We start from the raw sequence: 15,105 nt of genomic DNA, 5'->3' as shown, positions 1-15,105 counted from the left end.
GGGCGATGAATCTTTTGATTATCATAAGAAAATCGAATCACTGAACCACGGGATTTACAAAATCACTGTCATGTTGACGACGTATAAAATAAAAAAGTGTGACCTGTAAAATCTCTTTTGCTGCCATGTTTTCTGGAAGAACATTGTTATAAACCTATCAACGTACCCGATAAATGTAAGCGAATTTTTACGTCCTAAGTAAAAGAAAGAAGGAGATATATATATATCGTATTGTTTCCTTTTATGACGTCTTTTTTTATTTTTTGTAGTTCTACTTCTGCTTTGTTTTAGTTCCTTGTTTCATTGCAATTAACCACTAGCCACCAGATGTCAGAGGAGTCGTTTGTTCTGTGGTCACCTTCACTGGAAAGTAGACTATTTTTGGAGAGTCCATGTTAGTCTCTCTCTCTGCTTCTTAGACGTCATTATCGCTTTCTTCGACCCGGAGGACAATCACGTATATCTTTGACGGGTTGAAAGTCGTTCAAGAAAGCTCCAATGATCTCTTTAAGCCAGTGTCTTGTGGAATCAGCAGTTCGTCACCTACATGAAGGTATTTTGTTATTTCAGGAATAATTGTGGTTGTTTTATGAATTTTCGTAGCGTGAAAAATAGGTCTCGTTCAAATCGTTCTTGTAATTCACCATTTTGTTGGATCAAGCTTGTGTAGTGATATGGCTTATGTGCAAAGAAAAGAACATGTAGTTGGTGAGTCAAATATTGAGTTTAAAATGGCATCAAAATCTTTTTATCCATTGTGTAATTAGTGGTTTTAGTACTGGGACAACTTGCAGGTTTTGTGGTTTCAACGTTTTTTAAAAGGTGATTTTACACATCCATTGAGTGGTTTAGTGCAGCAGTCGTTTAAACATCGATCATCATCATAATGTTCACCTTCCGTGTTTGCTTCTGGTGGCCCTCCATTCCCAAATGCTTTGTCCAGCTGTGTTTGTCAGTTTCTTTTGTTGGAAGTCTGAAAGTTTTAAAGACTTAGCGGAAAGCTACATGATGAAAACATAATTTCGGAGATCTACATTTAATGCCCGTAACTCATATTTTGTAAGTGAAATGCATTTCCTGCACGTTTCGTATCCGAAAGTGCCAAGAATCCAAGTTTGGGTTAGCAATTTTTTTAGTTTTTTCTCTAAAAATTGCATTGTTAGTAAAGAATGAGCAGCGTCCGCAATACTATAATTTTACTTTCACTACGGAATGTTCTATAATTTGGCGGACGTAATAGGATTGGTAGAACTATAGGGTAGCTCCGCGTCGTCGACGGCACTATAACTTGACTTTTACTACAGTTTTTTTGGTTGCTAATTATGAATTTACCTTTCATTTTTGGCGCTCGAGTCTAATAACCAGTAATTAACCGGCGAAGTCCATCCAACAAGGGGTTTCGATGCGCGATCTTCACAACAGAGCACGGGTACGTCTGTTTCGAACGGTTCATATCCCGTCCGGAAAGTGCAATAACTTGTTAACGTATGGGTACCCCTCACCCCGGGGCCAGTACTAAACACGGCGAAGGGACATTCCATTTGGCCGACAACAAACCGATGCACCGCCAGTATCAGAAGCCCTAAAGTGTAGAAAAAACCAGCTGAAAAGGTAAAACCAGGCGCGGAGCTAACATAATATAGAATTACCATCTCCCTAGGCCTATACAGTAGTAAGAAAATTTTACTTTGATTTTACTTACTAAAAATAGTGTAAACTGGAGGCAGTTTTATATATTCCTTTTTTATATATCAACAGCTTCTGAGCTTCTTACTATTCATAAACAACATTGTGATATGGTCTGAAATTGTTCTAGGTTTCTTCATACACTGTTTAAGAATAGTGGGTAACTTGAATGATCTTTTAAAACTCAGACGGTTTTGGAAGTAGAATTCCATGCTGCTTTGAAAATAGTGTTTTAAAACTGATTTCTACTGGCATTTCATAATGTTTTTGACAGGTTTAGACTAAACCACCTCTACTAAAGCAGAAATTAATTTGTATAAACTATGGGGGCCTTTAAAGTTTTACAACTAATTCAATTGTAAACGAGTATAACCAGTGATCTAGCGCATCAGGTTTGTAGCTCGTATAGCGCGCATCCAGAAAATAAGATGAGGTATGAAAAATATAGATAGTGACATACTTGCAGTGTTAATAACCAATGTGATAAAATTTTGGATGTCACATCTCACAGGTAATATAAATTTTTAACTCCAACTACATTAACTATTAGCTTTTCAACTTCTAGAATCTTGTTTGAAATATCCCAGTATTTTGTCAAAGAATTAAGGGGCACCCCATTTGGAAACTGGGGTTTTGGTGTAGAAAAATGTACAAGTTGTACCCATCAAGGGAAATCATTGAGGAAAAAATGCAATATGTCCATGGTAATTACAGGATACATCCTAATCTAATCTTGATTGCCGAGTCCTACATGATCGAGGGGCTTTGCCCACTGGGTTCCATCTTAACTATGACTGAAATTTAAACTAGTGGTAAGGTTGTATTCCAATTTAACCTAGGGCACATCATTGTAATTATATGGGTAACATTGCACTTCTAGGCCAACCCTTAATCCTGCATACATTTAGCATATTTTGTACCTTAATCTGTTTATCAGTAGCCATAGAATGGTGGGAATGTTGTGGTGGGAGTGCACTTTTGCAGCTAAAATGAACAGGTAGGGAATAAGAGATTCACATTTCGTAATTTATTCACGAAGAAATTCCTTTGCTTCGGAGTTATTTTCTAGTTATCTTGAAACATGGTCATGGGAAAACCATGCCTGACTTTTTCTGTCCTTGAGAACGGAGCAATTGCATCCCCTCAGATTTTATTGTACTTGGACTTTAAACATGGCTTTTGAGGTTGGGTATTTCATTGGATTTGGCCGTGTTTGATAGTTTTAGCTCAACTGTAAAATACTGAACGGCTCGTGGAACATGTCACGTTACAGAAAGTGAGTGTAGTTTGAGATAATCTGTAACCATAATCATTAGATCTTTGTAGGTTATTAGTAAGAAAAGTTTGGCAAAGATACATTAAAAGGTAACGGAGGCCTAAGAAATAAATTAGATGCAATGGAGCTTTGGAAAACTTCCAGAGTCTAAATACAATAAGCGATCAATAGCTTTTAGCAAGTTATCCTACATGTTCCGTAATGGAAAAAAGTTCTGCAAACATCATTTCAACCGTTGCATATGCCCCGTTACATTGTTTGATAAACTCTAATAAATTTTTGTATTCTCCAAAGTTAACTCCGTTATTTGTTTGAAAATAAATTTTATTAAAAACTATATAGTTTGAGAGATGAATGACACTGCCAGGTTGGCAGAGTCGACTGTCTGCAGCCCAGACTAAATATAAACTAAAACAGATTTCTAGCTAAAAAATTTAGGCGATGGTCAGTATAGAAAAGTGTAGAATATATGGGTTAGTAGGAAACCGAAAACTTCCAACTAAAGCCGTTATTGATCAAAACAAACTGGTCTGATTTCCTTGCCTGAGATTTTATTATTTAACTAATTATAGGCATATTTTTTCAAACACTAAGAAAGACTTCTTGACGTAGGTGAAACCTCATTTGATTTAGTTTTTCTTATATAATTTTCTAAAAATAGTATTAAAATAAGAATCCAGCTCATTATTTATTTGGCTTTCCAGGTTTTTTTTTTTTTTTTTTTTTTTTTGTAGTTTGAAATTAATACTAATTTCTCTGATGTTCATGTCTGTTCAAGAGAACCAGGAAGGCGTGCAAGTAGACTTATAACTATTTTGGTTAGGTACAGAAACTGATGTATACGGTATTGGGTGGAAATACCTGTATATATAAGCTTTAGCTTAGACTGAGTCGTGTGATTAAAAGGTAGTTTATGGTGGAGTAAATATATTTGCTTTGATTTTTGGGTTTGGAGATATGTTGCTTTAATTTTTTTTTAACATGAAAGTGGATAGAATGTTTTCAGGAAAATATTAAAATTTTAAATTATAAGAACTAAACTATACTACTTAGCAACAGAAATTCATAGTTGTGCAAAGCTGTCACCAATACATTGGTGATAGTTGAAATGCAACATTCTTTTCGAGTTTAGCTTGGTAGTTAGTTACTTCCTATGGTAAATAATGCATTACACATGATTAGGAATAGTCATTTAATAACTGTAGGTCCTATCAGATGCTTTTCTTGTTGAGCAGGCTGAGTAACTTTATTCGCTTCTAGTCATAGACCTTAAGGATTAAATAAATATTCTTACTACTGTACTGAATTTTGTGTTGGTTCCTAAAATTAATTTTGACGTATTTTGAGTACATTCTAAATCTTGCTGCAGCTCTTAACAGCCAGGTCATTCGAGTTCATGTCGGGAACAAAAACAAATGCATTCAAAACACGGTTAACGGAAAGCAGATAGTAATATGTTTTTTTCTCCCAGGAGTTGAAATACAGTAACACATCCTAGTAGGTTTTATGAAATGAACCCTATTCATATTTGAATATCCGGAATAGTTGCAGCAAAGAAATATAATAAAAGTTCATAGTTCTGGAGAACTGTTGCAAATCGGCGTAATTTTAATGGCCACCATCGTGTAACTAAACTTTTTCAACTACTATAATTCTGAAGTCTTATGGAAACTTAGGTGTATTTAATTATGGAATTACTAGGTGTATTTAAATAGGAACTCCCTAACTGCCTTGTTCAATAACTCCTAAATTACGTGGGCAGCAGGTTTCCTTTAATGTTGTATTTCTGGTTTTTGTTTTTAACCCCAAGCTGTAGTCTCGGTGGTTGACTCGACTTAAAGTGTAAGCACGGACTGGCTTTTAAGGATAGCTGTAGAAAGAGAGAGAGAGAGAGAGATAGAGAGAGAGATAGAGAGAGAGAGAGAGAGAGAGAGAGAGAGAGAGAGAGAGAGAGAGAGAGAGAGAGAGAGGGTTATAGGAGAGAGAGAGAGAGAGAGAGGGGGTTATAGAGAGAGAGAGAGAGAGAGGGGGGGGTTATAGCGAGAGAGAGAGAGAGAGAGGGGGGTTATAGAGAGAGAGAGAGAGAGAGAGAGAGAGAGAGAGAGAGAGAGAGAGGAGGTGTGAGAACGAGAGAGAAAGAGAGAGAGGAGGTGTGAGAACGAGAGAGAAAGAGAGGGAGGAGGTGTGAGAACGAGAGAGAAAGAGAGGGAGGAGGTGTGAGAACGAGAGAGAGAGAGAGAGAGAGAGAGAGAGAGAACGAGGAGAGAGGGGTTATAGAGAGAGAGAGAGAGAGAGGTGGGGTTAGAACAGAGAGAGAGAGAGAGAGGGGGGTGGTTAGAGAGAGAGAGAGAGAGAGAGAGAGAGGGAGAGAGAGAGGAGGTGAGAACGAGAGAGAGAGAGAGGAGAGTTAGAAAGAGAGAGAGAGAGAGAGAGGGGAGGGGGTTAGAACGAGAGAGAGAGAGAGAGAGAGAGAGGAGGTTATGAGAACGAGAGAGAGAGAGAGAGAGAGAGAGAGGTGTGAGAACGAGAGTTAGAGAGGAGGTGTGAGGAGAGAGAGAGAGAGAGAGGGGTTGAGAACGAGAGAGAGAGAGAGAGAGGAGGTGTGAGAACGAGAGAGAAAGAGAGGGAGGAGGTGTGAGAACGAGAGAGAAAGAGAGGGAGGAGGTGTGAGAACGAGAGAGAGAGAGAGAGAGAGAGGGGGTGTGAGAACGAGAGAGAGAGAGGAGGTGTGAGAACGAGAGAGAGAGAGAGAGAGAGAGAGAGAGAGAGAGAGAGAGAGAGAGAGAGAGAGAGAGTGGTGTGAGAGAGAGCGAGAGAGGAAAGTTGAAGAAAGGGAAGGGTAAGGTTATTGTCGGATGAATGATAGCTGCCCGTTTTAAGGAGACCTCAACTGGTAAAAATACTTGTTACTGTTAATCATGAAGTCTTTTGAGCTTGTTCTAAGAGAATGATTTAATATTTGCATATAACTCATAGGCCTTTTTCTTTGCAAAAAGTAATATAACGATCCCAAAAGTTATACTAACGTAAAGGTGAAGACCTGAGTATACATACACTGTACAAATGGGTCGGGTAAGTCGATTTTGTTTGGCACTCTTCTAGAGAAACCAATAAAAATGCTAACCCAATTGGAAGCAAATGATGGCAGGAAGTTGCCCATAAAAAAAGTAAATCTAGTAAATCTAAGAAGTATAACTAAATGTGGGAAATTTAAAGAGGGTTTTATTTGTAGTGGTGGTTCTGTCGTGGAGAATTCATTGAATTTATTTTTCAGGAAATCTGCCTCGCTTCCAGCTGATGTCAAATTTGAAAATGGGGGTAGCGCCAAGACTTCGTACGAAGTGCCGGCTGTATCTGGTCACTGTAGCATTTATAACTTAAGAAAATGAAAGGATTATTCTGAGGTAAGATTCAACGCATTGACAATTCTGGTTCGCAGGGATTAAAAACTTAAGTAGTTGAAATTTGGCTAATGGCTAGCATCCTTTACAATAGATTGAAAGCATAACACTAGTGATTCATTAAAAACAAAAATTGTCCAAACAACAAAGTTTTAGTTCGTTGTTAAGAATTTTGTGAATTAAAATCTTAAACTTAAATACTTAAATTATTGCATTGAAAATTATAATGGAGGGTTATTTGCTTGCTCCTCATTAAATCATAACCTATTTTCCTGATCCTGCTCATTAAACTCTGGGTGAACGATTTCACGCTAATATTCCTGAAAATTTTGTCGGTTAGATGTTACATGATTAGATTGTTATAAAACTTTTCGATTATTGGAATGATTCTTTCCAGGAAATGACCTTTCAGCCTGTGTCATAAGACTGATGTGGTCGCCATGAAAATAGAAGAGGAGCTGCTACGGGCCAAGTCTGCAAAGAAATCAGGCTGACTCTTCATCCATCAACTGGAAGCTGTGTTTAGGAAATTAGCAAAAATTCAGTTTTTCTTGCCTAGTAAAATGAACTTTTTACAGTAGTAGTATGGATATTTTATAGTTAAGTTTATTTTCCAAGAGGTGGTGAGTAAGTTATTCTACTTACAGCAAGATGGATGGATAATAATCTAGCTTTATCGCCTTTTATTAAATTAGTTTTCCATCTTAAAATACGGCGTATAAGAATTTCAAAATGAGTCCTGGCCAACAATGTTACATATATAAATGGCCTAGTATTTATAAATGTATGCATCTAGGCAATGGGGTAGGGAGAGTCAGCCAGGTACCATGATTTAGTGGAGACCTGTGAATAATACTCTTTATAATCAATAATAGGGGTATCCTAAACAGGCCTGACTTGGCCCCACTCGATCTCTCTCTCATAGACTTAACATTTCAGTTTACTTTTGTATGTGTGTTAATCTGCCAAATCTTTAGGACTCGTTGATCTTCAACTTAAAATCTTTTAACTGTAGATTGCTTAATCCCTAGAAGCTCATTTCAGCAAAGATTTCCATACGTGGTTGCTGTTCTTTAGTTTCTAAGATTCTCCAAAGATCTTGAAAAAGCTTAGGAATTCATGCTTGGTATGAAGCACAAATTAGGCATTATGGATATATTTCTAATAATTAGAAGAAGAGTGCCAATGTTTAGACACCCATCATGTAAAAACGTAAGGTACTTAATATATATTAAACCAGTTTAGTGGTCTAGAACAGAAATTAACTTTGTCTGGAAATCGGGGTTACCCAATATACTAAACGTTTTGCTACAGATTTGACTAGTGCACTGAACATATATAGTGTACTCAGAAACCTAGGATTTCTTGAGTAATTAATCATGAACTGTTTGATGTGCCAGTACTGGTTGTTTCTATCCACTTATAAGGAATCCATCAAACTCACAGTGAGACTGCATTATGTAATGATTCCCCACCCCCTGTAACTTTTTCAAAATTAGAAGAAAACTCTACAAACGTGCTGTTTTTAGCTAGGGGTTGATGAAAGTGGTCCATTTTGCTGCACTAATTTAGTGCTTAAGTTCTAAACTGTCATCACAAGAAACCTCACTTCACTTCCACTCGCAGGTAGGCTTTCAGCCTGTCAGTAGGGTCAGTCATCATCTCCAATCTCTTCTGTCTTCAAATATTCCATCTCTTATAAGCTCTTCGATTGTTGGCCTGTTTTTTTTTTTTTTTTTTTTTTTTTTTTATTTAACCAAAGAACACACACATCATAGAGGTCATATATACAAAGGTCACACTCATACTGGCTGCCCAAGACAGCAGCTGCAGATACATGCTACTGATGGGGCTCCTTGTTGTTTTTCAGATTTAGCTGGACTTGTGCCAGCACGGGCTCTTGCTCCTAGAGCAGCCCGTAGCTTTATGTTCATGAGTCTGTGAGATGGTTAGGTTACATGAAAACTTTATTATGATGTATGAAAGTGATTTTGGTGGGGGTGATTTTGAAGTGAAAGGATTTAACAGGCAAGGCTGCAACCTCTTTGAACCCTAAGGTACCCATCAGATGTTGACAAAAATATGATAGCAGTGAGTGTTGGCTAGTGGGAGAGGCCAATAGATGGGGAAAAAAGAAGAATTTGAGTAGTAGGCACAGGTAGCTAGTACGCTAGCTCATGATGGTCTAAAGCCATATTCCTTGTCCAGTTCTATTCCTTGTGTGTGTGTGTGTTTTTCCATGTGTTGGGTGTTGATTGTGGTGGATAAAAGGTGATTTTGATGGGGAAAGAGTAATTTCCAAAGTCAGCCTTTGTTGTAGCAGTTAGAGATGCGATGGAGTGGTTTTTAATTTGTTGTCTGGTTTAAAGTAGTGGGGTCGTGTCTGTTTTAAGGTGACTGGTTGGGAAGGAGAGCGGGTAGGTAAAGGTAAGGATTCTCTTTAGAGTTACTGTGGTGGTGGGTAGGAGCATAGGAATCCTGCAAGTTCGTGAATGTTTGCCAGTATGTGCTTTGTTATTTGGGTAGCTGTTCTTTCATTTCCTTCATATCTTGTTCTTAACTGTTCCATCTCTGTACAGTCAAGAAGGTAGTGTTCCAGGGGTTCTTCAGGGATTGTTTCACAGTGCTTGCATGGTTGGGGGTTGTCTCCAATTCTTTGCCATGTGCATTGGTATCCTAGCCTTAGCCAATGGATTATGACTGCTAGGGCCCATGACTTGTCTTTGGTTATATTGTGTGGTTTTAGGTTTGTGGTGTCTATGTACCACTTGGCAGTTTTTGAGTCACCAAAAACAGCTCTTCTAACTTTGCTTTTTTCCTGCAGTTGGCAGTGTGCTGCTGCTTTGTTTTTCAGTTGTGTGAGCGAGGGGATGATTTTGATGCTAATGTTGCTGTGTAGTAACCCACTTTTTGCTAAAAATTTGCTACTTCATTTCCTTGGATTCCCACATGGCTCAGAATCCAGTTTAGTGTTATTTGCCTGTTTCTGTTTTGATGGAGGCTTGAAATTGCCCATATGCTCGATAGAAGTCTGATATTTTCATTTGGCTTTTTCTTTTGTTATACCTTGTATTGCTCCTTTTGAGTCAGTATGAATTGTGGTGTTTCCCTGCCTGTGCTGAGTGTCTTCCAGAGCTTTTGCAATAGCAGTTCAGTTTGTAGAGTGGAGGCATTGTCAGAAAGCCTCCAGCATCCTTTGAGGGTTGTTGAGTGGACTCCAGCTGCTGCTGCTGGTATGCTGAGATCTACTGATCCATCTGTGAAATATTCATTTGTGGCTGCAGTTTTCCTGATTGCCTCTTGGGCTGCTAGCCTTAGCTGTTGAGCAGTGCATGCTTCTTTGCTTGCAGGGAGGATCGTTGAGTTTATTTTAAATACTCAGGCTCCCAGGGTGCTTGTTCCTTGTACTCTGTGACTGGCTTGTATTCCTTGGTTGCGGCAGCATGATTTTGCATGTCTACTCTCCTTAAAGCACCAGCACCTATGATGAGTCTTAGGGCATTCTTCTGGATTACCTTGAAGCTTTTTTGTTCTGAGTTTGTGAGACAAGTAAGGACAGGTGCTGCATACTCAACAGTTGATCTTATTGTCTGTATGTAGAAAGTTCTGAAGGAATGTTATACTGCTGCTTGTTTTAGAGAGGTGATTCTTCTCATGGCATTTTGCCTGCATTTGAATTTTTGCTTGAGTATTTCCTTTTCTTCACATGGAGAGAGTTGTTTGTTGATATTCACTCCTAGGTACACAAAGTTTTCTACCCATTCAATGGGTTCAACCATGAGTTGTATTTTGTTTGGGTTTAGATAATGTTTAATTGCCATTGCTTTGGTTTTTGCTGTATTGATTTTTAGACCAAGATCTGCACAGCTATTTTCAATTTGTTACTGCATTTTGCATATTTTGGTAGGGTCTGTATCTGTCTGTGCTCACTAAGCAAACATCGTCTGCATATATGAAAATTTCAACTCCTTTTGGGAGGGTGATTGTGGCCACATTTTCCATCAGTACATTGAAGAGGAAGGAGCTAAGTATTCCTCCCTGTGGTGTTCTCTTTTCTAAACTGAGAAAGTCTGAGCTTGCTCCTTGGAAGGTGACTCTAGCTTGTCTGTTTTGCATGTATCCTTTGGCCCATGCTAACAGGTTACCCTTAACTCTTTTGTCCACCAGGGTTGCAAGGATGACATCTACGCTGGCTAGTTCACAGGCTTTTTCTAGGTCGAGGAAAACTACAATTGCCTTTCTGTTGTTAATTATTGACATTACATCTGCTAGGCATTCTTGTGTGCCTATTCCTTCTTTGTAACCATATAGTCGATGATGTAGCGGTCCTGTTTTCCATAGGAGTCTGGTACACATTCTCTCTGTGGTCTTTTCTGTGCAGCTGATGAGAGAGATGGGCCTGCAGGAGTTTGGTTCCTTGGGTTTGGGAATTGGCTGTGTGTGTTGTTGATTCCATTGTGTGGGTCTGACTTGTTCAGTGTATGTTCCGTTGATTATGTGGAGTTGTACTTCCTTGGCTGTTGTGCCCATGTTTTTCAGCATGCTGTATGTGATCATGTCTGATCCTGGGGCTGTATTCTTTCCTTTTTGGAGGGATTTGTTAAGCTTATTCATTGTGAATGGGGTGTCAGTGTCATCAGGCTCATTGCACGCTGTATTGATAACTAGCCATCACCCTGGATTTAGTGTCACCTGCCTTTCCCTTGTGGATGGTGGCAGATGTGCTGTTTTGGTCCTGTCAGCAAAATGTTGCACAAGTCTGTTTGCTTCTGCCTGTGGGTTGGGATGCTGGTCTGATCTTTCCTGATACCTTGTTGAACCACCACCCATATTTTTGCAGCTGGAGTTAGACAGGTTGTCTGAGAGCATCACATCAGCCAGGTTTCCTGCTTTACTTCTCTGGCTGTTTGGGTTGCATGGTTTATTACATCTCTTAAGACAGCATACAGTTTATCCATGGGTTGTGTCCTGAAGAGCTTCCTTGTTCTGTTAAATCTCAAATTCATTTCTTTGATTCTCGAGTTGTAGTACCAGCTGTCTTTGTGGGGGGTTTTGTTTGTACCAAAGGTTCTCTTTGGCATGGAAGCATTGGCTGCATTGTGTAGGCTCTTTACAAAAAGTCCTCTTGCAGTTGGTTCATGTTTTGGGCTGGGTCTTGTGTGTATTGTGTTGCCCAAATGGTCATATGGTTTTCAAACACTGACCACCTGACTAGGTCTGGTCTCCAACCTGCTGGAGGATGTGGTGGTGGAGGTATTTTTGTTATTCTTATGTTAGTTTCTGTTGCAAAGTGATCACTGGCTAATATTGAGTGCAATTTCCATGTGCAGTTTTCCTGTAGATTTTTGGATATGAAGCTTAGGTCTAGCCTTCCTCCTTGGAGGTGTGTTGCTTTGTTGATATTGTTTAGCAGCTTGACTTCAGGAAATTATTCCATTAGCAGATTTGTGTGTCTGCCTGCTGCATTTGTATGTTGCTTCAGCACACAGGCATGGGTGATGGGCATCAAAATCTCCCTGCAAAGAAGGTGTTCTCTCTGGTGGCTGCACTGAAAAGGTTTTCTCCTTCAAAGGTTTTGTTATGGCCTTTGTATATGTTGTGTACAATTAGGGAGGTATCTGCTAGTCTTATAAGGACACTTAGCATTTCAATCCCTTGACCAGTCTATATTTCTTGTGTGTTCGGAGGGAACTGTAGCTTTAATAAGCGTGATTAGCCCTCTGTTTTCATTTGTGTGTGGGGTTTTGTACACTTTATATCCATGGAATGTGAATTTGGCAGTTTCTCTTACTAGAGTTTCTTGAGGATAATATCATGCCCTTCTGATAGCACTTGTGATTGCAGCAAGGCATATTTTGTGTTGGCACTGTTTGTTCCATTGAAGGACTCTGAGATTAGTATGTACTGTGTTCCTGCAGTTTTGGTTGTCTATATGATTTGGATTGTGTTCAGCCATTTTAGTTTATTAGGGCTGCAACTGCTTTTCTTAGTATTGCTGTGTAGTCCTGTCCTGGGAAGAGTTCTGCTATTATTGTTTCCACAACCCTGGCTACCTCTCTTCTAAATTGCTCACAGGTGTAGGAAACTGCATTTCTTTTGGAGGGGGACTTTGGGGTGCTGGTGAAAATGCTGTGGGTAGGATGGGAGGATGAAGATACAGTGGTAGGGCTGGGTGGGAGGGTAAGTAGGGCTATTTTTCTGACTGGCATGTTGGTGATGGAGAAAGAGAAAGGAGTGTGATTTGTGGATGGAGTCTGAGCCATCGCGTGTGTCTTGGTTTCTGTGTTCTTGGAGTCTGGGGTCTCGTTCGTTTATTGGGGGGGTGGTGGTGGTAGAGTCTATGTTGTTTAGGCTGGTGTGTGGGTGCAGTTTGTTGTTGGGGTTGTTGCATCTGTTGTGTAGGATTGTGTGTGTGCTGCTGTGGAGGTTTTGTGGGAGGGGCTTGCTGTTGGGGTTGTTGGTGAGGTAGCTGTTGCTGGTGTGGTTGTCGGAGGGGTAGTTGTTGCTGGTGTGGTTGTCGGAGGGGTAGCTGTTGCTGGTGTGGTTGCCAGAGGGGTAGTTATTGCTGGTGTAGTTGTCGGTGGGGTAGTTGTTGCTGGTGCTTAGGTTGTTGTCTGAGGGAACTCCAATCCCTTCATTTATCAGTCATGCCAAATGGATTTGATTCTTCTGCTGGCTGGTACCTTCCAGTCTGTATACAAGCTTGTCTGGTCCGGGGACATACCCACCAACAGATTTTTGCTAACTGCCAACTGGCTCTGATTATTCAGTCTCAAGAAACGACTTCAATAAAATTCCTTTATGACATTGGCAGCTTTTAAAATCATATCATTTCGATGAAAGACAATGATTGCAAACATCGTTAGTGAGTTTGGTTGTAAGAATTTAAAGGGTAGTTTTTTTTTTTTTTTAGACCAAAGGATTATGTAAAAAAGATCAGTAACTTGGGACATTCATGCACATAACACACTGTTGTCTTTCTTACTCTGTTCCCAGTTAATTTCTCTGTTTGTTGTTTACAACAATTCCTTCACACAGCTCTCTAAAAGGGGATCAATATATCAACATAAAGCATCGATTAAATTCAGTCTTTGTCTTCGGTGAAGTTCAGTTTACCATCAATTGGTGGATCCCTATAAGGTTGGGGTTTCTGTCACTACATGTTAACATGTGACTATAATTTAGTATTTCATGTCTCAATTTTCCTTTTTCTTGTTTTGTAGAAGGGCTGTTGACAGTAGCCATAACACGTTATAATTCCAGTTACCCTTGTAGGTGCAAGTTTTTGTTGAAAATGTTTTTCCTCCTCACTGTTTTGATCCCTCCTCATCACACAGTATATCAACACCCCTGTCCCAAGCTATTTCATCATTCACATGGCCTCCACTGATCTGATAGCTTCATAAGAACGAATGTCAAAACAGCTTGAATATAGTAAGCATCAGGTCCACCTGTAAATTGTGTGCTTTAACTAGATGGAGTAACCAAACCAGGCTGGTTCTTCACATGCCATTGACTTTATATGATTCAAATTTCATTCTGTCCTCCAGTTACAAATCAAAAGATTGAGGATATTGGAAGACGAAAATTTTAATTATGCATCTAATCCAAAGTAGCTAAAATTGGTCTTAGGACACTTGGCACCTGATCGTATAAAAAATGTAAGATCGGGTTGCCCATTTTTTGGGTGATTATGCAATGATTATAAATTTTGTATGTTTTAGAAATTAGTTTCAGAATTCATATTGTTAAATTATTTGCGATTGTAATATCTTTCGTGCAGGTTTTTGTATAGAACATTGTATACTTTTTTTTTTTACATGCAGGGGAAACAAATTTCATGCTTAATATTAAGTTTGTAGATAATTTCTGAATTTATGCTGAAATCATGAATTCGAAGATTGCATGATAAAATGAAGTCAAAGCAACCAGGCTCCATATGCCTTCACGCGAGCAAAATTATTTGTGTGTTTTTTGCATTTGCAGATAGTCATTTTCCTTTATGTATTACTTTAAACAAACTTTAGCTAACGTGAGGATTGACAGGATAAATCCATATCTTTTACCCACTTTGCAACATTCAATTCACAGTTTGCTCCTATATTTTTTTTTTACCAAATTTTCAGTTATGTTATTGCACATTTACACCTTTAGATTCTCCAGTATTTTATTTTTTTAATTTTTCAGATAGAAACGTCTTTTCAAGGTTAAGCTTTATCTATCCTTTATTATTGACTGAAGGATGCCAATTTCTCAGTCGCTGCTTTTTTCTTCTAATTTTTTAAAGCTGTTCTTCCATCGCCTTTCAGTATCTCGCCATTCCTTTTGTTTTCTGTAGATGACTTTTCCATCCTAATCTCCGACAGTTTTTTTTTTTTTTTTTTTTTTTTTTTTTTTTTGCCATATCATTACCTCATTTTTCCCAGTCATATTAACTTACAACTGTCCATTTCGGGTTCTGTTGGCCAGCCATTTAACTTTCACCGGTACTTCAGTCTTCAGTTGTCATTCAAATCGTATTTGTTACCGGCAGATTTTTTTAGGGCATTTTAGGTTCTCCGGTAAAAGCCCTCGGGCTGGGGAGTTAAACAGTGGGCCTGGCGACACACTGGCCACCTGTCATAGTCATTGGGACCTGTCCACCCCTGGCTGCCGGCCTAAGAAACAGGAGATCAGCACCTGCCCTATGAGCCTACAGAGGCCCAGGAGGACTTTAACTTTAATTTTAGGTTTTCCCTGCCC

The 15,105-nt window shown here is 39.1% G+C and overlaps 1 protein-coding gene and 1 long non-coding RNA gene across 2 annotated transcripts; one reads left to right on the top strand and one right to left on the bottom strand.

Moving 5' to 3' along the window:
- The first annotated feature begins 414 nt into the window (after nucleotides 1-414).
- LOC136832131 (uncharacterized) lies at nucleotides 415-10,794 on the top strand. The gene is made up of 3 exons (XR_010851084.1): nucleotides 415-553; nucleotides 6,237-6,366; nucleotides 6,761-10,794. It is a non-coding gene; the product is annotated as an uncharacterized lncRNA (long non-coding RNA).
- Nucleotides 10,795-11,034: 240 nt separating this feature from the next.
- LOC136832342 (probable serine/threonine-protein kinase clkA) lies at nucleotides 11,035-14,813 on the bottom strand. Its single transcript, XM_067093253.1, has 3 exons — nucleotides 14,804-14,813; nucleotides 12,437-12,977; nucleotides 11,035-11,266 (listed from the first exon to the last, which is right to left on the bottom strand). Exons 1-3 carry the CDS (start codon nucleotides 14,811-14,813, stop codon nucleotides 11,035-11,037), a joined length of 783 nt encoding a protein of 260 aa, XP_066949354.1.
- Nucleotides 14,814-15,105: the final 292 nt, after the last annotated feature.

The sequence above is a fragment of the Macrobrachium rosenbergii genome, chromosome 49 (genome assembly GCF_040412425.1).
Source record: "Macrobrachium rosenbergii isolate ZJJX-2024 chromosome 49, ASM4041242v1, whole genome shotgun sequence".
NCBI lineage: Eukaryota > Metazoa > Arthropoda > Malacostraca > Decapoda > Palaemonidae > Macrobrachium > Macrobrachium rosenbergii.
The sequence above is the reverse complement of the archived record's forward strand: the minus strand, read 5'-3'. Positions and strand labels throughout refer to the sequence as shown.

Bases quoted from the DNA above. Each gene is read 5' to 3' on its own strand.
- LOC136832342 (XM_067093253.1), bottom strand. The intron at 11,267-12,436 runs GTGAGCAATTTA...CAACCCAAACAG, and splicing joins AAATGCAGTTTCCTACACCT to CCAGAGAAGTAAAGCAGGAA.